Consider the following 26,797-nt stretch of genomic DNA (forward strand, 5'->3'; position numbering starts at 1 on the left):
ACTTGAAATATAATAATTTATAAAATTAAATATATTTTATATATCATTCTTTTTTTAAGATATTATTTTAGGTCTCTATTTAAATATTATCATTACAAAAATTCTAAAAATATTACTAGTTTATATTTTATGTAATTTATAGTTTTTATATTGTAAAATTATTACTAAAAGTCCAAAACTATAATTTATAGTTTATATACTAAAATTATTAGAGTATAGGGTTAATTTTTAAGGTATAAGGTTTCTAACTTTATAGTTTAGGGTATAATGTTATGGTGTAGAATACCAATTATTATTTATAAATTATTATATTTCAAGTATCAGTATGCCTATAAATATATTGCATGTACTTAAATATTATAAGTGGCTAAGTGGTGTAGTAGGAATTCTCACTTTCACTCTCCTCAAGTGGTCATGGATTTGAACAAAGCATGTGCAAAAAAACACTTTATACCTTTTTTATTCAAAATATATAACTTTTATATAATAAATAAAAAATATATAAATAATCTGGTTTGGTCCGTTTTTTTGTCAACTCGATTTTGTCTACCATTTTGTATGTTTTTTGTTAATTCGTGGATTAACTTGAAATGAACCCTATAGTTAATGGAGAAATTTAAAATATTTTATAGTTCGTTGACCAACTTAAAATGAACTTTATAATTAATGAATATAAATGTACTTAAGTCTTATTTTAACTCGAGACTTATTTTACGCCTAACTCATTACCTCACCCACACTCGTCATCATTTGGGCCAACTCCAAAGGCTTAAACATAATAATTCTTTAATAAAGAAAAAAACATAAAACTTACCACAAAGAACTCATGTCGTACCAAGCTACTACCTACAAGAATATCTGAGGTAGAACACTCGTGTCAAATAAGTATAATAATGTAGAGCTCATCTTGGGTATAGTGAATGTATCGCATAGTAGTTGTATGACATATAAGTAATATAACCACATCTATATCTTAGTAGTTGAAGTGTGAATCCATTAACATCTAAAGGTCAAAAAGTGGCTGTACAGCAGGAATTTCAGATAATGTGATACAACCACCATAACCCAGGTTTTTCCTTATGGGCTAGTCTTAGGTACATGGTACAATTATTGTATCCAAGACTTCTTCCTCTAGGAGATAGATTCTATCAATTATTAGTCCCTATTTAAGGATCAATTTGGTTCCTGGTCATTAAATAATCATGAGGATATCTTATACTTTTAAAGAAAAAACAAAACACTTTACTCAAATCCATGTGAATGTTACCGGAGTACTATTTTGTCCCACTCTTGTTTTGTCAGTTTCCATCATTGACTTGACTTGGATCCTGGTCCCCAGGCAAATGCATTGAGTCAGAAATTCATGGCCTAGCCTAATATCTATCCGACTCAAAGCCATGCAACATTCACCCCATTGGCCAAGAGAGGCAATTGGCCTCTCTTTCAGAAAATTATATGAATTAGGTTATCTTTTTTCTAAAGTCACCGTCCACTCCTAATCTATTAAGAAAGGCTTGGGTTTGACTCTAAATTCGATTGTTAATTGAGAAATTTTTGCATACTACGGATGCATACAACCTTTCTTACAATAATAATTGATTATATGACTAGCACTTAAGGAAGTGACTATGAGAGAGATTGTATATATACTGTATACATATGTTGTATGCATGAATTTTTCTTCTTAACAGGGTAAGTAATCTAATGGAAAGATGTTTGAAAAAGGAATGAATGGAAGCAGAGAATAGAAGTTAGAAAGGTCTTAAATTGAGGGCTTACATTGACCTCAAAACTAACATGATTTTCCGTTCTCTCTGAACTAGATTCCAGCCACAAGACAATAATTAGGAGGTTTTGGCACTCTAACCCATGACAAAGCTCCCAAAGGAAAGAAGCAAAACTAACAAAATTGTATAATATTCAACTAAGATGAAGATTTAATAAGTTTCTGACTTCAGAATTATGAAAATAATCACTTTCATATTAATCGCCAAATCCCCTCTTAAAAAAGAGAAGGGGGAGCATGTAAGATTACAAGTTTTTCAGAGAATACTACGAAACCATTTTCAGCTTTGTTTCTCATTTCCAACAGCCACCGGGAGGGTAATGTAGGCATAGGGGTACAGACATGCATGAACGCGCATAAAGAGAGTAAGCTCCTAAAAACAAATATGAGAAGGAATAAGCTTTCCTGGATTCATAATATTGTTGGGATCTAATGCCACTTTTATTCTTTTCATTGTCTTCAAAGCCTCCACCCCTAATTCTTCTTCAAGATACTGGGAGCAAAAAAGAGAATCTATTTAGAATAAAGAAGCTAATCAATCTTAAAGCTAAGCTTAATGGCATAATAAAATACAAAGTCATGTATTGATGATAATGTCAAAATCCATCTAGTTTATTTATAATTGTCATAATATTACCCTTCTGAATTAACTATCCCTTTCAACATATGCTCCCTAAGCATTGGACAGCTAGCTATAGGGCAATTCCAATTTCCAAAGCATAATATTCATTTAGTAATCTACCCCAATGGTTTGGTTGCACATGCCAAACAACCAAAGTATATGACCATGCCTACATTACATTAAATGGCTAGCAAGTCAACTGATATAAATTTAATACCTTCATTTTCCCTGTACCGACGCCATGTTCACCCGTACATGTTCCTGCTTAGTTGTCACAGACCAACTTTTAGCACCATAACTTGTCAACCACAGGTAGAATAATATTTGGATAGTAAAATCCCAAAAAGTTAACTGACTTGAGATAACCTCAACTTCTGATTACTACATGTAGAGATACTAGATTAACAAGCTTAATGGCATTATGAATAAAGAGAATTCTAAATTAAGGGTAATAATAATATACAAAAAAATAATAACAGCCATATTCCATATCACCTCAAATCATTCATTGACTCAGAGAAAAGAGAAATTATAAAGTGTGGCCCACAATAGCTCATACCTTCCATTGACAAGGCAGTATGGACCATAAAATGGTTCAGTCTCTCTGCTTCTCGTCGATGTTCTTCTTTGTTAGGGTCAAAAAGAATCACTGTGTGGAAGTTCCCGTCACCAGCATGAGCAATAACTGTGCTGTTGTTAGGAAAAACAATAAAAGCCACTACAAGGGTCAGCCTAATTAATCTTCGAGGCTATTTTTGGAACATAATATATTGCATCATAACTTCTCTTTTTAATGATATGGACATATAGTCATTTGATCAGACATTACCAAACCAGTTCTGATGCATCCAGCTCTAGTTTGGACCTTGATATCAATTCTGCAAGGCATGAAAGAGGAACACACACGTCCTGCACATATCAGAATATCAGGAAATAGCGAAAAATGTAACTTTAAGAACCCAAAAACTATTTCCTTGTATATAAAATGATTCATTTCCTACAACTGAATATGAAACTTAGAAAATGATCCAAATTTTTCAAAAACAAATGACAAAATTTAGTTACTTTTATAAAGGACCAACCAGGTTACCAGAAAGGATGAAAGATAAGAGGAAGTGTGGTTGACGTAGGATGTAAAGGCTTTGTTAGCTTATTTTTATGGATGATTTTTTATTTTTATTTTTTTCTGAAAGGAGACAATTATGTTTATGGATGACTGTAGGAAAACTGATTTAGCTCATTTCTAGGGCTAATTCCTAGGTAATTTTCATTGACATTTTATGTACGGAGGTTACATAAACCTATGTATACTACCCAAATGAATAATTGAAAATAGGATCCTTTTCTCCCTTTCTTTATGGTTCTTTCAACAAAAAGAAAAGGAGATAATTTTTTTAACTTTGAAATCCTTCTTTTTTATCACCCGTAATGCATTCATTCTCTTCTCTACTATGCTCTCTCTAAGGCAACAAGACAAAAATGCATTTTATTAATTTAGTTATTACTTTTTTACACATTTGTTATGCTGCCCTTTATACATCATATCAACTTAAGCACATGTAGGATTTAAAAAACTGATAGGTGTCAGTAAGCAACTAAGTTCTCAGCAAATTTTTAAATCATCTAAAAAGTTCAACTATATGGGCAAATAAACAAATGCACATAAAAAATCCATAATTATAATTAAGATCCATTGATATTAACTGACCGAAATCATTGCCTCATAATTAGGTTCCATTGCAAAGCATGCCCAGAGGGCCTCCTTCCTTATCTGTATGTAACAAAAAATTTAAATAAAGAGAATGACAACAAGGATTAGTTGGATCAAGCCTCTGGCTTGGGACCATATTAAAGAAACCAACCACCTATAGTGGAAGTACAAAATAAAAAAATAAAAAATTGAAACTGGGTTGCAATTTCAACTGTACATTTGGAGAATTGGTGCAGTTAGAAACAGAATTCCATCTATGTAACTGAATACGCAGCCACAAATTTTATTCTGTGCAACTAATCAAATAGCGAGGAAAACAATCAACAAGCCAAAAGCCCACAACCATTTGACAAGTTACTTGCTGTTATGCTTTGCACTTGCCCCAATTTTGGAAGCCAATTAGTGACTTTCTAATTAAGTAAACAAATTGCAAAAGTGTGACTTTCTATTAAGTAAACAAAGCAAAAGAAATTGCAAGTCCCTGCAAAGGAGGAGTATACATGCAAGGAAGATAATTTTACCAACCACAAACCATCAATTGATACAAGAAACAAACTCCATTTATTTATTGTGCACCAATTTAGTATTTACTACCTTCCAAAGTTCCTTTTTAGCTTCAGGCTCTTCCGCAAAAAGAAAGTCTGAGCCATTGTGTTCAGAAACAATCTTCTGAACTATTTGGGTTTGCTCACGTGAATATGCCTCTAAAAACAGTAAAAGAAAGTAAATCACAAATTACAACAAGTACAAAAAGACTCTTAAGGGTATGTTTTGTAAAATAAAGCCTTTGGTTAATGATTGAAATGTTCTCCTTTTTGGAAATGTATTTAGGCAAAAAAAATAGAAACAATAAATGACAGTCAAGACAAAAAGGAAGAAACCCTGTTTCACCTGTGCCTATAAATTCAAACATTAAAGTTGGAGTTTCAGGCAATTTCTTCCCATTAGCAATATTGATAGCCCTCACTTGAACCTCATCCAGTAGCTCAACCCTTGACACCTAATGATTATGAAGAAGAAACCTGTGAAGAATTGAAAACGTGAATGTAATTAGTGAGTAAAGCCCTACCTGTATTCCAGACAGCATAGTAGTAATAGCAACATCTGCCGCATCCTTAACTGAAGGAAAATTACACATAGCAACCTGCAATTTTTATTGAGATTAATAAAGAATGCAATTATAAAATAACCCATAAACATAACTGTAAGTGAGGATGAATACAAACTTCCAGAGTTAATCAATTGACAGACGAAAATTTCTTGTGGAAGGGATAAAATCATTATAGTATTGAAAATCATACGAAGGATCCAAAGAGAAGTTACAATGTTCAAATAAATGATGATTTTCAGTTATAATAATGACATATCTAGGTACCACTGAATATTGAGGAATTTTCTGAAGCCGGAGAGTGACTTCTGTTATTACACCAAGAGTTCCTTCACTTCCAATCACCAGGCGGGTCAAATCATACCTATGACATGCAAATTTTATAATGTTCACAACATGCCTGAGTTTTCAAGAAGTACCAAGAAAATAAACCACATAAAAACACCAACCCTGCAGCACTCTTTCGAGCACGAGATGCTGTCTTAACAACATCTCCATTTGCAAGAACAACCTGAAAGATAGACAGCATAAGAAATATAGCATGTAAAAAGGAAATAAACCTTGAAGATACAAAAAAAATAATTAACAAACCTTGAGACTGATGACGTTATCACGCATGGTTCCATACCTACATGCTAAAAACAAAATCATTAATATCAATAGCAAACTAGACCAATGAAACTAAAATTTATTCAAAAATTTATAGTGCAAAAAGATAAGCAAGCAAACAATTAATTAGATTTAAATTTAAAATTGACGGGATATTGTAGACTACTATTTGGTGACAAACTCTAAAACAAGTAAAAAGGAATGGGTTTGGTTGCCAGCTGGTGATGAACCCACTGAGCTAGGAAGAACACACATGCAGGTCTTCTTGAAGACACTCAAACCCAATTTTAGAAAAAGGACAAACAAAGTTAACAAGAAATCAATAGCTTGACATTGAGATGAAAAGAGAAAATAGAATTCTGTAAACAAGCTTAGTAACAGAGAGATAGAGAGAGAGATAGAGAGAGAGAGATAGAGAAACAGAGAGAGAGAGAGAGAGAGAGAGAGAGAGAAAAAATCTGTGTGTGTAAAAGAGGACCAAAATAGAGTGGAAGGCAGAACACTAAAGTTTGGAGGACACTGAAAAAAATCTGCCGTTTATCTTCAAGATTGTCCAGAACTCATTGATATTACACACACAAAGAGGGAGGAAGGAGGGAAGGAGATAATCTGTGCATTTAAAAGAGGACCAAAATTAAGTGGCCTGCAAGACACTAATGTTTGGAGGACACATATACCAGAATCTGCCATTCATCTATAAGATTTTCTAGATCACATTCACATCAATATTATCATGAGATCTCTTACATATTGAATGCTTATGCCAAAGCAATATCTTACATATCTGGTGTTTAAATTTGCTTAACATGTGCTTCCAAAGAGGAAATTGAGTACCACACAAAGACAGCAAATTTAGACATGGATTGGAAATTGAGTTTCTTTATTAAAAAGGTTAGAGGCTAAGGTTATAAGCCTTGTAAACAAGCTTGAACATTAGCATTGTGAAAGTCAAAATGCCTTTATTCAATTAAATGAGACCACCAAGATCATAAAATGTATAGTAGTAAATTTTGATGAAAATGTTTCAGTTACACCAGTACAGTAATCAGAAGGAAAACTCACATATAATGAGTCTAATGAAATAATGAAAATTGAAAGCTGAAAGAGCATAGCAACTACCTGACAGCTAAGGAACCAGAGCAACGTGTGGCACACATTCCTCCAATTGTTGCCCCAGGCCCTGCTTGTCAACAAATATGAAATACATGGAAATCTTAATTGCAAAATTGACTTAAAAGGAAAAAAGAAAAAGAGAATTAATGGAGGAAAGAAATACATCCGAACATATAAATCAGTTACTCTCATCATATTCAAGTGAAAATGACATGGAAAAACTACAAGCAGAAAATTACATCAATTTAAGGGGTTTTATCTTCAACCTTTTATGAATATAATTCAACAGCCTATACAGCAACACCAAAAAAATAGTAGTTATAACAAAAGTTTCGAAGGCTCATAGAAAATGCATATCAAACAGGAAACTGAGGATAAACACATATCATGAGGATGAAAATAAAAGAATGTTATCCAGGTAAGGTTTTAGTTAGCATTAAATTATCCAGTAAACACAACTATATTCTAAATCCTGTCCTTGTGGTATGTTTCCAACTTGGCCTTATAAATAAAGGGTACTAGAGTCAACTTAAGCAGGTTGCTCATTTTAAGCAGTTAAGGAAATTTAAATTGTGTTTCTAACCAATTCCTTTATATAACCATCACAAATCCTCAAACCCACCCTGCAAGGACACACCTATAACTTTCTTTGGAATCAGAGAGTTAAAGGAAGAGGAGGAGGTCTCTTCCATAAGAAAATTGTAATAAAAAAAAGTAAGCATAAATGTATTAATACACCCATCCCCCAGGACCTATGCATTGAACTGATCTACAACGTCAAACCAGCATGTAAGCATGGTCAATTAGATCAATATTAGACAAAATATTTAAAACCTAATTCGCCCTCATTGTTCCACCCTCCTCACATGTACAACTCCAAGTTACCATACATCAAGTATCACTTCCAGTTTCATAAGAACTGAAAATAAGAGGTAGAGTGATAAAGGCAGATAAAGATTCCACTTTTCGTTAAGCATTTTAACTACCATGTCAAACAAACTTCTTGAAGTTGTCAAATCCAATTTCAGCCACAATAAGTGAAAACTTTATCCTATATGTTGTGAAGCCAGAGAGCACCAAATTCACATATGCTTTAAGACAAGCCAAAGTAGCATTACCAAAGAATGCTTTAACACATGTGTTGCATTCATACAGCTTCGGATGCCATTTTTTCATATGCAATGTACCACTGTGGAGAGTGCATTTGAATTTTTTATTTTTTTTCAAACAGTGTATCAAATAAACTTGAGAAACAATTAATCCATCCCAAGGATATATATAACAGTGTTTCATATAACCTATAATAAAAAAGAAAAAAAGAACATAAAACTAACCTGGATCCAGGGGAAAGAATAGACCATAAGGCTCCAGGTATTCATTAAGCTCCATCCATCCAATCCCAGGCTCAACAACGACATCCATGTCCTCAACATGTAATGCTTTAACACGCTAAAGTTGAAAATTTTGGGAAGGGAAATATAAGTATGGCAGGAGACACAAGAAACGTCCACAGAGGGATGCGAACTGGACAAATTATAATTTAAGCTAGTCTAGAAATGTTGTTGCTAATTCCATTGTGAGAAGGAAATAGGGGATGTAGGTCAAGCAGACAATTTCCGTTCCAGATTTTTATATTGTTCAAAGCTGAATAAAACTTGGAATTTTACAAAGAAAATGTACTGGAGCAACAAATTGCAAGATTTACAGTTAACAATTTTACAACCTTGTTAGCTGCATACTGAACCTCAAGTTACAAAAGAAAACTACTATTATGAGGTTTACTTATTGAGAAACCAAGGACAGTAGAGCATAATTGACAGGTCAATAAAGCAATTATTTTGATATTTAGAAAATAAATACATACATTCATTGTTGACATGTCAAGGCAAACACCTCCATTGGGGGACAAGGTGTGACCCTCAATTGATGTAGCTCCACCATATGGTACAATGGGAACCTGTTTGACAGATTAAAGCAAAACCAGTGCAGCACTTTAAAGGTGAATTAATTATCCAGCACTAGTGAAGTTACAAGCAAGCATAATCAATGAGATCATCTAGTGGGCTTCTTACAAACCCAGAATTTTAAATTTTAAGAAAAACACGATCCAATGGAAAGGTGAAATTAAATGTTCAAAAGCATAATGTGTAGCACAGATTAAAAGAAAATCAAAAGGGTAGAAAACCATTACAACTTTATTGAAGAAGAGAATTGCAGACCTTATGTTTGTCACATGACTTGACTATCTCAGAAACTTCATCCTCAGACCTGAAAATTATGAATCAGAACACATTTTGTGGAGAAAATTGGACATGCATACATAATTACAATACTATCTAGAGGACATATTTCCTATGAAACATATATCAGTTCATCTCATGTTGGAAGAGTCTTCAATCCAAAGTCGACGTTCATGACCCGAAAGAGGGAAGATTTAAGAAGCAGACAGGAAAATGCATAAGCAGGTGGGGCATTGAAGCAGAGGTGATTCTCACCTCGGGAAAACAACCAGGTCTGGAATATTAACTGCTTTGTGAAAGCTGTTTTGTGGTTTTCCATGGTTGTACCTCTCCTCATAATCCATTGTCATGTTATCCTATACAACCAAATACTATTATCATTACTAGAAACCCATTTAAAAAATAATAGGAATTTTTCAAAATGAACGAAGAAAACAACGAATTCTAGAATAGAACAGATTGCCAAATTGGGTAAACACAATACTTGACAAATAGCCTTCAATTCATCGATAAGCGCTTGTTGGACTTCCTTGTGCTCGCCTTTAACCACAAACTCGGTGCTGTATATGATCAGACACAGAGTCTATAAAACAAATACTAAACAAAACCAAAACCAAACCCAAGTTGATTGGAATGAATGAAAGTTACCGAGAATTGACATTGGGAGCTTCACAGAGTGAAGTGTTCGATTGGGGATGGAGGGCAAGTGACCCAGCTGATGCTGCGAGTGCGATTGGAAGCAGAGAGCTGGACCACAACAGGAATGGGGTCTTTGTGCTCTCGGAGTTTGCTGTTGTTGTTGTCTGTGTTCTCACAAGCTTGTGGGAAAGTGAGGTTCGGAGAGCCAGGGAGTTGAAGAAGCACTTTGAGGAACCACGTAAGCGAGAGAACCACGACGACATGGCCATGAGGGTCTAACAGATACAGAGTTTTACAGAGCTCCGGAATTCAGCAATGGAAGCTGTTGATGATGTTTGGTGATTATTACAGGTACGCGGCACGCCACACAAGAACTGGGCTTTGGTTCCATGATACAACTTAATACATCTCGAACGAGGGAGCTTCAAGTGAAAACATTTTCTATAGACCACCCGACAGTGCACTTTAATCATTGAATTCCTACATTTTTTAAGTTTCTTTCTAAACAATAGCTGATTTTTTGCGAGGATATTTTTTAAGGATATCTTAAAATATAGAAAATATAGACGGTTCCAACATAATTGTTGGATTTTATGCATCATACATGTATCAGTATGATAAGAACTTGGGCGTGATGGTTTTACCACGTCATCATATTGACGTGGTATGATCAACCATTCATGAAAAATCATTATTAAAATTTTTTAATATGGTAATGTGGTAGAATTGTCTTAGCAAGTTTTTTTTAGGAGAGATACTTTAGTAGAGCGGTCGTAACACGCATATATTGTGCGATCTCTTATGATATACTGACATGTATACATATTTCAAGTAAAGTTTACAATTTAAAAAAAAAAACACATGACGTTGATATTGTAACATTGGATGATCGTACCATACACATTATCATGCAGCCATATTCAAGAATTTCTCCAACAACATGTTATATATTGTTAACATCACGTTCATGATAATTTATTTGTATCTACCAAAAGGAATTAAATCTGACAATGAATGAATGGTCTTGCTATGCATTGTAGAGTGTTCTATTCAATAAGGAAGATGCTATGCGCCCCAATCCTTTCTCCCGACTCTTCTTTTCCAACTTACATGACATTGACTCAGTCATATGTGTTTGAAATTTACTCTTCAATTATTTTTTCCCCATATAGCTTGAAAAATGTTTATTTATACAAGTTTATTCTCTTCCACAGTGAAAGATGGTACTCTCCTTGCATGTAAACAAGGTTTAGTAATTCAAATCAACTTCATCTAACACTTTTGGATGGGGTATTGAGTCCAATACATCTTCCCAATAAAAATAACTAGCATCTCTTAAACATTTTTAGTCATGTGATCAACACCTAAGAAATTGATGTGAAAAAAAAAAAAAAAAAAACCTTTGTATACATTCGTAGTATGCAAGCATGCAAAAACTTCTCGTGCAAAATCTGAATAAAACAAAGAAAAGAAAAAGGGGTATACAATAATAAAATATTATTGATTTTATAATTGTGCTTACATAAGATTTGAGGATCTCTACCCTTATTCTAGTCTATATAATTTTAATATGAAAGACAAGTTATGTACTACCATAACATTTTGGATTCCTAGCATGTAAAATTGTAAATGAATGAGTAAAGTAATAGAAAACTGTTGGTACAAAAATCAATAGATATAACTGTACTGACTTCAAAAAATTATCTTTCCAACAAGCCATGCATTATTGCATTTGCATCTTTCACAGCTTTCTTGGCTAGATATTTAAGAGCCCTGCAGCCAATCATTCAATCAATACACCGCATATTTGGCTTGTAAATCCCAAAACTCCTTAGTTTGCTTCAATACCTCTACACGTTCTGCTGTGTACCTCTCTTTCCAGTAGTCTTTGCACCTGGTAGATTTTTAGGAGTCAGAAAAGGTTAACATTCTCATAATAACTTTAAGAAGGATGAAGGTTTTCAATTCACTCACCTTCTTTTCAGGAGCAGATCTAGTTCTAACATATGCACTGCTTTAGGGAACACTCCAGCCTGCATTAGAGGAGGATAAGAACTTCAGATCAAACAGTGTATGATATGAAACTTCAATCTTTTCAAATTTTAATCAATGAGAGAATGAAGCTTAGGAAATGAGAACTGCAGTTGAAGAAAGATCAAACATCAAAATCACTAGAACATGGATGTTACCTACCTTGCTCAAACGTGAAGATCATATGCAAAATGCACAGCAAGAAAAGTTATCTTATGATCATAATTTATAAATTTTCATGCACATCTAAATCCATAGGGCTGGATTCTATTAATGAAAGGTAAGAAATAGAAGGACAAAGTCCTTGGAAGATATATTTGGACAGAAATTCAATAATTTATGGCATTAAGGTCATAAATCATGTTGTTAAACCTTGCACCCTTTACAAAAGATATAATTGTGGAGAGAGAGTAAATTGACATTACAGAAGAATTTGATGATTAAGATGGAGGCACTTAGTCAACGACAAAGACCAATAGATTTTATTGACATGGTGATCACGTTTATGAATATGATTCTGTTGAACCTCTATCAATAGAACTTTTACATTGCAATGGTTTAGAAAATTGAAAAAGAAAAGGGATTTTGGAAATCAAATGATTGTCACCAATTCCTTCAGATAATAGCTACAAACCTCTCTGCATATTGGGCACTTTGAATCCAGGTCTGCAGATTTAGGGCCTTGGAAGATAAACACAGAAGCGGCTGAGCAAGCACAAGCTTTGCAGAAAAGGTGACCACAGCTCAAAGCATATGGATTGAAAACAGTCTCCTGTGAGATCAAACACACGTAAGAATACCTATGTATAAATGCCAACTTTTTCCCCTATAGAATAGTGCAACTGAAAGTTAGACCTTACCAAGCATATAGCACAAGTCAGATCATATTCCATCTTTATAGAGTGAGGAAGCATCAATGTCATTACAGGTGGTGTCGCATCAAGATCACAGGAAAGTTGACCAGAAAGCCCATTAAGCTCTCCACCATTTGATTCATCAAGATTCATATAAAAAGCACCCAATTCTATAAGCCAAGGTGATTGCAAAAGCTCGATACGTTCAGCCCGCATCTTGGATTTAAAGTGCTTGCCATTTTCAGAGCTATGTACCTGCAGTAGAAGGATAAGGGAAATCGTTGTTAGATACATACCAGTATCAACCAAGTTAGCAAGGATGATAAATATTGACCAGTCTGGTGCATACTTTATCATATTTCTTAAGGATTTTTCTGATAGCAATTGCGTTCATTGCAACATACTCAAGCAGCATCCCCCCTTCTTCTACCATGGCTTGTTGATCATTCTTGAAACATTGACGAAGCCACAGTAAGTATCTCTGCATTCCACGAGCAATATGGAGATGAAGGAGCTGTCTGACTCTCAAACTAAAGCATAAAGCTATATCTGAAGCTTCCTTCATTAACTCTGTGAAGAATGTCTGATCACAGACTACAAAATAGAAAATTGAGACTATATGAGACTATAAACTTTGATTATTAGTAAGCAAAATATTACTTTTGACCATTTATAAAAAATAAATAGGCCTCAAAAGTCTAAGCATTGATTAATTTTCACTCTAATAGGAAACCAAATTTTGAATTTTGAAAACTTAAATGATTATCACCAAATGGAAATGCTCATTATATAAATAATGAAGTGGGACTATGAGAACCATCAATAAACAATGCTACATATTTCTCTGAAGCAAAGCTATTCATGTAAATTCATTTTACAGAAACATCATATTCATGATAGAGCACTTCTCTAACCAAATTCCAAAGTTCCCACATCCTTGTTTGGAATATGGAATTGAAGTAGGAAAGGATACTTGGGAAAACATCTCACATTCTTTAAAAAAGTTAAAATAAGTATAACCAAAGAGCAGTGCTCACTCACTTGTACAATGACATATATATAGTATAACCAAAGAGCAGTGCTCTCCACAGAAAGCTTATTGCACTCATCTGGAGGAGTGCAGATAACAATGTCATAATGGTGTTGTTATTTGCACTCCTCCATAGGAGTATATGAAGCTCTCTGGGAAAACAACATATTTCTGCTACGATTTCTTCAAATACTTTGGGCAGAATGGAGCAACCTGAACTAAGCAATTGGGTAAATCTCTCAACCTCACCTTTACACCCAACAACCCATATCTTTAATACTTTGAGCACAATGGGGCCTCCTGAACTAAACAACTGGGAAAATCTGGCAAACTCATTTTTACCCCCTAAAACCTTGGTGATGGCAGAATTTAAACCTTTTTTTTTTTTTTTTTTCTACCAGAAGTTAAACATACTCCAAGATCTGTTTTCTAGCAGGTCACACAATATCCGTGAGACCCTTTTTGCTGATTGAAAATTGCAGACTCCATAACTGAAACACATTTATGGTTTTATGAGTATTGTACACAGAAAATCAACCACTCATTCCCATTATCATATTGATTCATTCATAGCAGTAGAAACAGCAACCCAATGGTTATAAGCTCAATTCAAACAGAACCCAAAAACAAAAAACAAAATAGATGGGAAATCATCAATTCTTACGAGGGCAAGATTGGCATTCACACAACTGTTGTTGTTGATCACCAGCTTCTTCTTGTTGAGCAGTGGAAGAAGAAGAATCATTCAACGTCTTGCAACTCTGACAAGTCTTGAGAACTTTCTTCAGCCGCTTGTATTGGACATGCTTGCACTTGGCCGAGAACCATACTTGCTCTTTGTGCAGGTACTCCTTGTAAGTCTCTCCGAATTTCATAGCTTTCCGAATTAAACCCTTCAAAGGGTTTGTGATTTTCAGAACCCAGATGGGGGAAAAGTCGAGTGTCTGAGATCCAATGCTCAATACACTCTTAGTCGCGTTAGTTTCTCTTTTCCTTGCGAGTTTTCTCGGGAACCAAACGCGGGGTTAAAAGGAAGAGCAGAGATGGGTGGTGGACAGACGGAGGAGGCGGAAGCAGACACCGTTCAAACCCCAAAGAGGCAAAGACCCCCGCGCTTTTCGCGGGGGTATTTCTGGCATTTTGAGTCCAGCTCTCATTCTCTCAATTCTCAAAGTCTTTTAAGACTCTTAACCAATACCGGTATGACACGTGGCCCTCGCCAAATTACGTGTGTGAAAGCAGCTTTCAGCTTTTTCAGTTTTTCGTTTTTCTTTGGGCTGGAAAAGCGGCTTCTAGCTTCTTTTTTTTTTTTTTTTTTTCTGTTTTGTTTTTTTGGCTACAGCTGGAACAAGTACTCAACACCGGTCACGCGCATATGATTTAACTAATGACAAAAATATATCTCCAGCTCAACAAAAAAATTGCTTTTAAAAAACAGAAAAATTACTTTTGATCACTGCCTAAACAGTCAACGAATTGTAAAAATATCTCTTTCCCAAAAAAAAAAAGGAAAAAGAAAATTACTTTTCACCACTACGTAAACTGTTAACCGACTAATTGTAAAGTCACTTTTGAAAGTGTTATTTATGCCACATATTTAGAGAGCATAATTCGGTGGCCGATGGCTTGGCTAGGCTGAGTTTCAGTTGTAGTTTTGAGTCTTCTATTGGTTCAGCTCCCTTCCCCTAGGATCTTTTGGGCTTTGTTAAGACCAAATCCAACCTCATGTAGTATTGTGCTCGTTTTAAACTTAATGGATGCCAAGTTACTAAAAATAAAATAGCAAATTATATTTAATTTAATAAATCAATATTACATAATTGTCAATGTAGATTTTTATTTTTATTTTCCATAAGCGTCGTTTTTCTTTAAAGCCTATTTGAGCTTTACTATTGTCTTTTATTTAGTTGGTTTTTGGGTCATTTTTTGTTTGTATTTCTGCCTTTAAAGCTCTTTTAATATATTCCTATTTCAACCCAAAAAAAAAACTTAAAAAGGTACTTACTTTTGACCGCTGCCTAAATAGTTAACTCCAATAACTATTTGTTTTCACTGCTAAGTTTCTTTCCACCTTTATTTTACTTTTTTATTGTTACAATGGGGTAACAAACTGTCAAAGCCTAACAAAGAAAGAGTTAATTACACTTACACCTCCTGAGGTTTATCGTCTTTTCATATATATCTCATGAAGTTTCAAAATTTATACATACACCCCCCGAGATTTCAAAACTATTGCATATAACCCCCTACAAGAGAAAATAAATAAATAAACAAAAAATAAAATATTTGTATTGAGGTTGGACCTTATACCTTGAGTAATCTTATTAAGTCATTTCACCCCTTAGCATGTTTTTTTGCATAATTTATCATCATTTTTGTCTCACTATAAGAGGTTATATGTAACAGTTTTGAAACCTCATGAGGTGTATGTGTAATTGTTGAAACCTCAGGGGGTGTATGTGAAAAAATGATAAACCTCAAGAGGTGTCATTTCACCCCTTAGCATGTTTTTTTGCATAATTTATCATCATTTTTGTCTCACTATAAGGGGTTATATGTAACAGTTTTGAAACCTCATGAGGTGTATGTGTAATTGTTGAAACCTCAGGGGGTGTATGTGAAAAAATGATAAACTTCAAGAGGTGTAAGTGTAATTAACTCAACAAAGAAACTAGACTACTACAGATTTGGGCCTCGCAAGGCCTTTCTTATCATTATGTAAAACCACAATGTAATGAGGAATAGCAACAAAGATTATGAAAACCCAAATGAGTAAGATCGTCAACGGTCAACCACAAAATAATTATTTGTTTTTTTAAAGGCCGAAACAAAAAATTGACTTGACATTTTAATGAGGTCAGCTTATATTTTTTAAAATTGTTATTGTCCGGAAGTAATCATATCACTTGACAGTACATAAAGATAATACTTAAATCTTAATATACCTTTTAACTTTTTGTTACAATTTTTTCAAAGGGAGGCCTATAATTTTAGAAAAAAATTAGAAAACTAACTCATTTTTATTGTTATTAAAGATTTTTAACATTTTTTTTATTTTTAAAATTTTAACCCTTGAGTAGTGCTCGAACTCGTTTTGAGAAGTGGTCGAAACCCCCTCGAGTAGTGCTCGAGGGAGTGTTCAAGCACTTCTTGAGGGGAGCTCGAGCACTACTCGAAAGTAAAATTTTTTTAAAAAAAATTAAAAGTCTTTAATTAACTTCAATTTGGATTAATTTTTCAAATTTTTCATAATTTTATTGAAGTAATAAGATCATCAGTTATCGGAGCAATTAGCCAAGAAGGCTGATCAACAACCACATATGAAAAGCGAAAACCATGATGACAGTAAATGAGTGATCTTATTCTTATCTCTTCATCGGAATTAGTAATACTGTAATAGGAAATTAAACGAGTTTATTAGTATGATAATTTTATTTTTTTGTAATCAAGAATGTTCTTAATTAATTTTCACGTACCAAATTAATTTTTTAGACCGGTTAAACAAACACAATCCATACCGAAGGATTTAATAAATCAATATAAAATATAAAAGTAACTTATATAATCACATTCACTTTAATTTGTAATTTATTATTAATACGAATTGTTTGACAGCGATAACTATTGTTGGTCTTTGAGAATGACAATGATTAATTGATAATGAATTTATGAGTGACCCAGACAAGTAACAACTAACAACTAACAACCAATTGAATAAATGTAAAGAAAGTTTAAGACGAAAAAACAAACAGTTGAATTTTTTATTTATTTATCCATTAGAATTGATTCAGTCTAAGAAAGTGTGTATGTGGCTGTGGATGAATTTTTATTTTTGAGTTATACCGGTGGCAATCGAACTCTTAATCCTAACCTTTATCCAACCCACGGTCACCAGTTTCGGCCAACCTTTGGCTTATATGGATGGATCTTGATTGTTCATTGACGCGGGTCTGACGCTGAATCCCCCACCTGGGCTCGACCGCAGAGGACCCAAAACCTTGCTCTTCCTCTTCGATTCGAGATCCACCAACTCCATCCCCACAAGCTTTCCTCTGGCCTCTGACTCCGTCCCTCAGTGAAATCAGTGCCTACCCATCACCTGCTTCTCCATCAACGCCTCCTTCAGCTTTCTCTACCGGTAAATTTCGTCTTTTTTTCTTCTTCTTCTTGTGCTCTTTGTTTGTGCAAGTAAGCTTCGTTGCTTCAGTGAGTTCTGGGATTGTTTGGGTTCTGAGAATGCCTAGATTTACAACAATGTTGGCTTAGACTTGAGGGTACAATCCGAATACAAGTATTCTATTTTGTTTGATTCACAACCAGACTCTCTCTTTCATATGAGTTTTCCTTCCATCCAAACAAGGCATAATCCAGTTTTGCACAATTACCAGCAAATTAAGAGAGAGTAGTTTTGGTTTGGGTCATGTTTGGTTTCTGGGGAAAACTAAGGAAAATCAGAAATTCACCCTATGTTGTTGTGCTAGTGGAACAAGAGAATAGTTGGTTGGGTGGCTGACTACTTCTCCAAACTATTATTCTATTTTCGTTTTCTTTTACTGGGATTTACTCAAACTCTTTTGTAAAGTGGATTTGTTTTTTGCTTTTTGGGATGCTTAATTCATATGAAAAAAGAGCTGGAGATGCTTAATTCATTTTTTTTTTTTTTTATCCTATTCTTCATTACTAGCTTTGGAATCATAAATGATACATTGTTTGATGCTTATAATAGTATGGTCACAATTTGTTCTTTGACTTTATTTCTGAATTCTGATATGAACAAATTGTAGCCTTAAGTGTCTTTTACTAGGGAAAACCTTTACATGGTAAGAATCTATATTGTACTTTGTGGTAATCTATTGGGATTCATAGGAGTGCATAGAGTTCACAGTTACTTATTTTGGTTACTTGTTTTCACGTTAAATCAATTATATTGTTGCTGCGTCTTATGTGCTAAAGATATGGAGGGGAATATTAAACTCAGTTCCCAATTCTGATAGTATGTGAAGTACTGTATTTGTTTTGCTTTGCATAAAATGATTATTGGTTGTTCTTCAGTTGCTTGAGTCTGAGCAGTATGTGTCCTATTGTTTGGTTGCATTTGCCTTCACCAATGATCTCATTGTTTTTTATCCAACGAACATTTGATTTCACAAGCAGGTTCTCTGCTGATGGCAAAGAAAAGGCAAAGACAGCTGGTGGCAGGTCCTCTGCACAAGAATAATACTCCTAGTGATCTCATTGACTCTTCAAACTCCGATAACGATCTGGATCTGCAGGATAGTTGGGTGATAGTTAAAATGCAGAGAGTCAACATTCTGGTGCCGCCGCTGCATGTTGCTAATAGATCTCCACTACCAAACCCAGGACCAATTCAGCTGCAAGCTGTGGCCAGAGAAACAGTAGACAATGGACCACAACTTCCTATTGAGACATGTCCCAAAACGGTTTCAGTTCATGAGCAACAGAGTATTAAATCTTGTGCTCCTAAAAGGGGGGTTCAACTTGCTAGAAAAGCTTCTCCTGCTGAATACATTTCAACATTTGGCAAGTCAGTGAGGCGAGATTCAAGAATCGAATCACGAAATCCAGATCATATTTCTACTTCACAGTCTCGTAGAACACTAGGTGTATCTAAAACCTCAAAAGCTATCATGCAGCCAAGGCGATTACAGCATGGCCCAAGTGCTTTCCTTGATCAGGGAATGCTGCTGAACCAAAAACTGAGAGCTCTGAATCTTGAGAGGAAGCTTCAGAAAGCTGGTGGATTAAGCAGGTGGTTAACATCACTGGGACTGGGGCAGTTTGTTAGGATTTTTCAGAGGAAGGGTCTAAGTAAATTTCAATTGGTGAATCTGACCATGAAGAAGCTCAAGGATATGGGTGCAAATGCAGTAGGGCCTAGGAGGAAACTGATGCATGCAATCGACTGCTTTTGTCAGCCATGCTATTATTAAGGCATTCTAAATACATTCAGGAAATCAGGATCTAGGAGAAACCAGAAAATACAAGCTGAGAACCAAACCCAGGAGCGAAATCCCCTTCTGTAACAGATGGTCCAAGTTGTAGGTCATCCTCAACGAGTAGATGTATATCATGTCAATTAGTTGTGTGAGAGAGAAGTGACATTAAAATGCAATGAGGTACGTGGTTTTGTTTTGGATGTGTAAAGGTTTTGGATTGGTTGCATTATATGAAAAGAAAATGTGTACATACTATGACTGTGCACAGGTGATAGGGCAGCAGTTTCTACTTTGTCAAATTTCATTGTTCAAAGGTAGTACATGATTTACTAGTTTTATGGATAAGCCTCTGTCAGTTTTAAACGAGGGTTCTGAATGTTACATCAAGTGGGTTGTTTATGAAAACTTGGGTGTGAGTAATTGTATCCAATATCCATTAGATCATAGAAGTCAGTCGATTCATCGAATTATGCTTCTTGGGTGTGAAGAAATTAAGCCAACCATTTTATATTAGCCACCAAGATAACATTCTCATGAGATGAGTGAATTATTGTAAGATGCCCATTTGCGGGTAGATAAGTTGTAATTAGAAAGGCTGAGCTCACACGTTATGGTGAGAGTTGGAATTTGGAAATGAGGATATTGCTTGGTTGAAATGTAGAAATGCAGGAAGGAGAGTGACAATAGAGTGTGTTACATGGTATTTAGGCAAATCTTGAAATTTTGTTTGATTTTGGGCTCACAACTAACTTTTTAAGTTTTTTGTGGGAAAAACAAATTTGAGACTTTTGGGGCCTTAAATCTAAACTTTAGATTAATGTCATTTTCAAAATTCTAAGATAATGAAATTTTAACTGTTGCCACCACCACCATCTCTACCAACACTAGCACTACTGCACTACCACCATCTCTAATATTATTACTTCTACGGTTCTACCATTATCATTACCACCACTTTACCTCCATTGTTGACGACATTATATCCACCACCATTGATGCCGCTGTTGTCATTGCCACCATTGTCCTCATTATTGCCATCGTTGTTGCTATCACTAGTATGATCACTATTACAATCCTATGATCCTATTTTAAGTATAATATAAATTTGTCATCCATTGTTTGAACGTTTTGTGTCACTAATTACTGACATGTGACAACTACATCGAAATAATAAGAAAAACTTAATAAGGACTCTTTAATTTTTAAGTCAAAATTACTAATCTACTTAACTAGAAAGACAACCAATTGCATTATTAAAAATTCCAACAAAAATTTATCTTTAAGCGCTTGGCACATATATGTTTGTTAACTGCATCTGCAATTACAGCAATACAATTACATTATATATTTTCAATAAAAAAAATACTAATTTTAAATCTTTAACCAATAAATCTTCTACATCAAACTATAGAAAAACCTAATCAACCTTAAATATTAAGATTCAAGGAGAAAATCGAGTGGTAAATGTAGATGCAACTATCGAATTTCGAAAAAATTTCGAGAGTTCAAAAATATAAAAATTTAAAAAAATTTCGATTTCGTTGAAAATTTAAACTAAAAGTTTAAAACAATTGTAACTTTTAACAAAATTTCAATAATTTCATTTTAGTAATATTTCGAAACTTAAAAAAAATGGAGGAAATTTTCAAAATTTAATTCCATGTCTTCTATTAATTAAAAAAAATAAAAATAAAGTCTGCAAATAAAGTCTTAACATTTACTACATAATTTCTCTACAAACAAAAGAATCTTGTTTTGTACTGTATACATGATAAGACAGTGTATAATAGTCACGTCACGTGGTAAGCCGCAGACTCTATCTAACACCTGTGTAGACGACAAAATCTTCCAGCAACGCCGGTGGTGGCTCTCGGTGTTTTGAGCTCGACCTCTACCAACCCTGCTGCTTCCGATGAGAAGACCATGCTTCACTTCAGTTTTTCTTCCCAAATAAAGAGACCAAAGAGAGAACAAGAAGAAGAATCAGAATCCACAAACAAAATCAGCATTTGGATTTTGGATAGCTTCATCTGCAATGAAGAACCTCCCAAAATTGCACACCACCAACTTCTTATCAGATCCCCAACAATACCAGATATCGTTTTCCTTGAACTTTTGAATTTCCCAAACTACCCACTAAGCCCTCCGTCCATTTATCCATAACTCCCAGTGTCGCACTCTCTGTCGCACACTCATTGTCAGAGAGTGAAAAACAATGGAAGGCGCGGTGGCGGAAGCTCCTCTGCTCGACAAGCGTGGTGGGGCTTCGGCGGCTCAAACTTTTGGGAATATAATCGTATCGGTTGTTGGGACGGGCGTACTGGGTCTCCCTTACGCTCTGCGAATCGCTGGTTGGCTTGCCGGCTCCCTCGGTGTCGTCTTCGCTGGCCTCTCCACCTACTACTGCATGCTTCTCCTTGTCAGTTGTTCCAGTCCCTTCTCTTTTCTTTTTCTCAATTTTTCATTCTGAGTTTAATTTAATCTTTTTGGTCGAAATGATTAATGGGTAGTTTCACTTTCACACACTGTGCCATTCGAACAAGAACCCAAGTAATATTATATGGCCTACTTCACTATGGCGCTTTTTTGGTTTTTTTTGGGGTGAGGAAAAGTTTATAGCTTGACCTTTTATGGTGTGGTACTGTGGTGTGGTGATAATGAATAGGTGCAATGTAGGGAGAAGTTGGCATCAGAAGAAAACTCAACGGGTCGAAAAACTTATGGTGATTTGGGTTATGAATGCATGGGAAGGACAGGTCGTTTTTTAACCGAATTCTTGATTTTAATTGCACAATGCGGAGGCTCCGTGGCGTATCTTGTATTTATTGGACAGAACCTTTCATCGATGTTGAATGGCCAGGGCTTCACGTTTGCTTCATGCATATTCATGTTAGTACCAATTGAAATTGGTTTGTCATGGATAGGCAGTCTATCAAATTTAGCACCCTTCAGTATCTTTGCTGATATCTGCAATGTGTTGGCTATGGGGATTGTGGTGAAGGAAGACATACTGCAGGCATCAAGGGGCGAGTTTTCTTTTAGTGATAGGACGGCGATCACTTCAAATATAGGAGGGTTGCCATTTGCAGGTGGCATCGCAGTGTTTTGCTTTGAGGGGTTTGGGATGACATTGGCATTGGAAGCCTCTATGAAAGATAAAAGCAAATTTCCGAGGTTGCTTGCTCAGACTTTCACAGGAATAACCATTGTCTATGTTTTATTCGCATTTGCGGGGTACATGGCTTATGGTGATCAAACCAGAGAAATAGTTACACTTAATCTCCCTCGAAATTGGTCAGCCATAGCAGTTCAGGTAATGTACTCTGACCTCCAGCATTATATTCATCAACACTCTTTTTCTTTTTCTTTAACTTTGCACTTGCTTACCTTCATTGTCTTGCTCTTTTCTGTTTTTATGCTCTAGGATTTAGATTTATCAATTAACACATCTAGGGAGAAGATTTGAACTTGGGAGATCCTTTTTAGATAAGCAGTGTGATTACCAATTGAACTATATCCGGGCATACTCTAAAATTTTGAAATGAATAGCTCTATTTAGTTCAGGTAATGTACTCTAACCTTCAGCATTATATTCATCAACACTCTTTTTCTTTTTCTTTAACTTTGCACTTGCTTACGTTCATTGTCTTGCTCTTTTCTGTTTTTATGCTCTAGGATTTAGATTTATCAATTAACACATCTAGGGAGAGGATTTGAACTTGGGAGATCCTATTTAGATAAGCAGTGTGATTACCAATTGAACTATATCTGGGCTACTCTAGAATATAGAAATGAATAGCTCTATTTAGTTGCACTTTAAACTTATCTGTACAATGTCTTATATTATATCGAAGTATTCCTTTCTAGCTAGTGTGTAATTGTGTGATGCACAGATTTTTTTGGTAAGAAATTGTTATAATGTAATAGTACAGATAAGAGGTGTGGCACTATATTGTTATAGTAATAAGGTTTGAGATATAAGTATGGGTCATACTCTTTTCACCCATGTACTTTGAGCTAAATTTCAATTTGGTTATTTGATTTTTCAGTTTGATCAATTTATACCCTAAGGTTTTTACATTGTAGCGATGTCAACCCTGCATCAAATTTACACATTAAGTCTGAGGTTTTTTGCCCACATGGCCACCGTGGGCTCTATTTTAAGCCTACATGACCACAAGAATAAATGAAGAAAATTAAAAAAAAAAAAAAAACCCAGGCCAGCTCTGGCCGCTACAATGTAAAGGCCTCCTCGGTTAGTCGGTTGACATTTAGATTGCTAGGTCTTACTTAAGTGGTCTCTATCCCCATGCATAGTCGATGTGGGGTTCAAAGGTACGGGTTAGCCATGAAGGCCAACTGGGCCTTCTTTTCCTGAAACTGGACACCATATTGCCATCATCAAAGGGCTAACTATGTAGAACAAATTTTTTTGAGCTTAGGCTTAGTGGGGAAGATAGATCCAACTATCATCATCTACCATCCTAGAAGCTTAATTAATAATTGCCTTGCCAAGCCATATACAGTTTTCTCTGTCTCATATGTATTCACTATTACAGCTTTGATCATGGTGTTTTCCTTTGCTTATAATTGCCTTGTCCAAAAAGTATATGATATTGACCTGAAAAATAATTTAATACATGTACAATGTATCTTTATTACTTGTATGATATGTGTTTAAACTTTAAAGTATTATGGAGATACTTGTTATGTGTATACAAATACTGATATGCATATCTACTCTTTTACAACAAAAATGTGTGCATCTGTGTGGTGGACTCTTTTTCATTGTTTTCTTTAAATTCAATTCTAAGAAAATGTAATAAGGTCAAGTAATTTTACAAATCCCAAAATTTTAGATCTCAAGTGATGTGATGGTAGTGTTTCATATTCATTTGTTAATATTTGAGTCCACTTTGGACCTCACTTATTTTTAACAAATAAGATATGGTCATGTCACCTACTATATCATTAGTTGACTAATATTTAGAAAACTTTGGGTTATTCGAGTATTATTGTAGTTAATAGGTCGTAATTTTTCTGATCTTTTTGCTGACTGGCAACAGGTTGGCTTGTGTTTGGGGCTGGTATTCACGTTCCCAATCATGCTACACCCAATTAACGAGATCATAGAGGGAAACTTAGCAAAAGGAAAATGGTTTCAGAAGGATCATCGCAATGATGATGATCATTCAACAACGCGAATAGCAACATTTGGAGTATACATGAGTCGAGCAGTGGTGGTGATTGTGTTGGCGGTCTTGGCCTCATGTGTGCCGGGGTTTGCAGTATTTGCCTCGCTTGTGGGAAGTACTGTCTGTGCATTGATCTCATTTGTTTTGCCAGCCACATTTCACTTAACATTACTGGGTTCTTCCCTACAATTCTGGCAGAGAACCTTGGATTTCTGCATTTTATTGTGTGGAATGCTGTTTGCTGCATATGGTACTTACAACGCCGTAGTTGGTGTTTGAACAGTTTCTTCACTCAAAACGCGTACTTGATTGCAGTCATAATTAGTAATTTACATGCAAGAGGTGCATGAAGAACAACTGTACAAGGGGGACAACCTTCCAAAGATACTGTATTTTGTATCTGGAATTTGAAATTAGATTTACCAGCATTGTATCATATTTTTTTCATGTTGTACCTAATTGTTTGCCAGTGCAGTGCTACAGAAGTCTGAACCTTTGAGATTCTTGTTAATAAAAGCACATTTTCCCCACTTCTAATGTCTCCTTAGTGATCACAGAAATCTGAGCCTTTGATTCTTTATTTTTGGGTCGGATAGAGATGGAAAGAAGTCCTCAGTTGGCTTTTGTAAGTTGTGCTAAGATGGGCGCAATAAGTGAGGCTTGTGGAACTGGACTGTGTACTCTTTTTATCACTTCAAAAAGAGTACAAAGTCTCCAGTTTCCATTAGACTTGACTTATTGGGTTCTCCAATTTATTGTGTCTCAAACTTTTAGTCTAATGAAAAAAACTTAAAAAGAAGTCAAGTTGGATCAGTGCTGCTCGATTCTAATGCCCGGCCCATTAACCTAATGGGGGACTCTGCGATTGAAATGACTTGAGTTAGACGAAAATTGTGATTTTGCCTTTAGATTGGTAATGAATACTGATCACAGAGATATTATTAAAAGAAATTAAAACCACATTCGTGATTAAAAAATGACCAAATCACAGAGAATAATCATCCAATTTAACCTATTTATTACTTATTATGGAAAACCTCAACTTGAATTGCATTGTTAATTCACAATTTAGTATACCCCTCTTTTATAATCTAAAATGTTTAAAATTGAGAAAAATTAAATCTTCATTTAGTTTTGATAAGTTCAGAACCGAACGGAGTCGATGGAAAATAGGTCTGACTTTATCCACAAGAATTGGGCAATATTAAATGTTTGCATTCTTTGTTGGCATGTGGCCTTTTCAGTTTTCAGGAGAGAGACAGATTTTGGATGCTTCAACAAAGCTAATGCTCTCGCCACTCACCCTGTGGCATGAATGAACATTCACACCCACTCCCTGCTTTTGGCATAGATTACAAAGTGCGAGTGTGAAAGTGAAAGGCAGAATAGAGACACTGATTCTCATTCTTTCATATCAATATATCATTGTAAAAATCAAGCTTAAAAAGGCATGCCAAAAGTTCCAATTTCCAAATGTTTGTTTCATGACAACCCCCTTTTGCTTCAATTTGTAGCCACGAATTACAATTTCATCATTCTTGGTATCTGTTAAAGACATGCCACTAGGAAACAAAATTATTCATGGGGAGAGTCGAATAGGATCAGATTTTTTTGTGTTGATCTTTTATTCGATGATGAGTGAGACAATGCAGACCACCATTAGCTGTTGAGTTGACCACTCTAACATATTTTGTCTAATTTTTTTTTTTTTTACCCTTTATTGTAAAAATAGAATGAAATCACCCAGATTCATTCAGTGGTCATCTATCGAAATATCCACCAATATTTGACAAATAAGTGTTGAATAAACACAAAAATTTCAACAGATAACTGTCAAATGCCTTTTTTATTTCTATTTGGTGGTTATCAACTAAATAATCCATCAATGTTTAGCAGATAACT

The 26,797-nt window shown here is 34.9% G+C and overlaps 4 protein-coding genes across 5 annotated transcripts; 2 read left to right on the forward strand and 2 right to left on the reverse strand.

Annotated features, from left to right (window-relative positions):
- Positions 1–1,960: 1,960 nt before the first annotated feature.
- Positions 1,961–10,335, reverse strand: LOC147282222 (FAD-linked oxidases family protein). Of its 2 annotated transcripts, XM_086247039.1 has the most exons (18): positions 9,838–10,334; positions 9,674–9,749; positions 9,445–9,545; positions 9,169–9,217; positions 8,814–8,906; positions 8,284–8,398; positions 6,956–7,016; positions 5,819–5,855; positions 5,677–5,738; positions 5,495–5,591; positions 5,189–5,263; positions 5,011–5,119; positions 4,714–4,823; positions 4,117–4,179; positions 3,238–3,317; positions 2,968–3,098; positions 2,626–2,669; positions 1,961–2,279 (listed from the first exon to the last, which is right to left on the reverse strand). In XM_086247039.1, the coding sequence occupies exons 1-18, from the start codon at positions 10,095–10,097 to the stop codon at positions 2,160–2,162; spliced, it is 1,683 nt and encodes a 560-aa protein (XP_086103165.1). In that variant the 5' UTR covers positions 10,098–10,334; the 3' UTR covers positions 1,961–2,159. The 2 variants fall into 2 exon arrangements, with proteins under 2 accessions (XP_086103165.1, XP_086103166.1); XM_086247040.1 differs by lacking the exon at positions 6,956–7,016 and having other exon boundaries at positions 5,819–5,862; positions 9,838–10,335.
- Positions 10,336–11,350: 1,015 nt separating this feature from the next.
- On the reverse strand, positions 11,351–14,858 carry LOC147282223 (SPX (SYG1/Pho81/XPR1) domain-containing protein / zinc finger (C3HC4-type RING finger) protein-like protein). Its single transcript, XM_086248828.1, has 6 exons — positions 14,408–14,858; positions 13,063–13,307; positions 12,720–12,968; positions 12,494–12,631; positions 11,803–11,861; positions 11,351–11,722 (listed from the first exon to the last, which is right to left on the reverse strand). Exons 1-6 carry the CDS (start codon positions 14,616–14,618, stop codon positions 11,620–11,622), a joined length of 1,005 nt encoding a protein of 334 aa, XP_086104954.1. The 5' UTR covers positions 14,619–14,858; the 3' UTR covers positions 11,351–11,619.
- Positions 14,859–17,494: 2,636 nt separating this feature from the next.
- LOC147282224 (Sterile alpha motif (SAM) domain-containing protein) lies at positions 17,495–19,974 on the forward strand. Its single transcript, XM_086247565.1, has 2 exons — positions 17,495–17,881; positions 18,898–19,974. Exon 2 carries the CDS (start codon positions 18,909–18,911, stop codon positions 19,692–19,694), a length of 786 nt encoding a protein of 261 aa, XP_086103691.1. The 5' UTR covers positions 17,495–17,881; positions 18,898–18,908; the 3' UTR covers positions 19,695–19,974.
- Positions 19,975–21,519: 1,545 nt separating this feature from the next.
- On the forward strand, positions 21,520–25,417 carry ANT1 (aromatic and neutral transporter 1). Its single transcript, XM_086248410.1, has 3 exons — positions 21,520–22,119; positions 22,366–23,013; positions 24,767–25,417. Exons 1-3 carry the CDS (start codon positions 21,916–21,918, stop codon positions 25,172–25,174), a joined length of 1,260 nt encoding a protein of 419 aa, XP_086104536.1. The 5' UTR covers positions 21,520–21,915; the 3' UTR covers positions 25,175–25,417.
- Positions 25,418–26,797: the final 1,380 nt, after the last annotated feature.

Source organism: Dryas octopetala, chromosome 6 (genome assembly GCF_963921425.1).
Source record: "Dryas octopetala chromosome 6, drDryOcto1.1, whole genome shotgun sequence".
Lineage (NCBI taxonomy): Eukaryota > Viridiplantae > Streptophyta > Magnoliopsida > Rosales > Rosaceae > Dryas > Dryas octopetala.

Coding starts and splice junctions, on each gene's coding strand:
- ANT1 (XM_086248410.1), top strand. CDS start 21,916: ATGGAAGGCGCGGTGGCGGAAGCTCCTCTGCTCGACAAGCGTGGTGGG. Junction 22,120..22,365: donor ACTACTGCATGCTTCTCCTT/GTCAGTTGTTCC, acceptor GATAATGAATAG/GTGCAATGTAGGGAGAAGTT. Junction 23,014..24,766: donor GGTCAGCCATAGCAGTTCAG/GTAATGTACTCT, acceptor GACTGGCAACAG/GTTGGCTTGTGTTTGGGGCT.
- LOC147282224 (XM_086247565.1), top strand. CDS start 18,909: ATGGCAAAGAAAAGGCAAAGACAGCTGGTGGCAGGTCCTCTGCACAAG.
- LOC147282222 (XM_086247039.1), bottom strand. CDS start 10,097: ATGGCCATGTCGTCGTGGTTCTCTCGCTTACGTGGTTCCTCAAAGTGC. Junction 5,739..5,818: donor ATAACGTCATCAGTCTCAAG/GTTTGTTAATTA, acceptor TCTATCTTTCAG/GTTGTTCTTGCAAATGGAGA. Junction 2,670..2,967: donor TACTGCCTTGTCAATGGAAG/GTATGAGCTATT, acceptor ACAACTAAGCAG/GAACATGTACGGGTGAACAT.
- LOC147282223 (XM_086248828.1), bottom strand. CDS start 14,618: ATGAAATTCGGAGAGACTTACAAGGAGTACCTGCACAAAGAGCAAGTA. Junction 12,632..12,719: donor TGACTTGTGCTATATGCTTG/GTAAGGTCTAAC, acceptor TTGATCTCACAG/GAGACTGTTTTCAATCCATA. Junction 11,862..12,493: donor AGTGCCCAATATGCAGAGAG/GTTTGTAGCTAT, acceptor CCTCTAATGCAG/GCTGGAGTGTTCCCTAAAGC.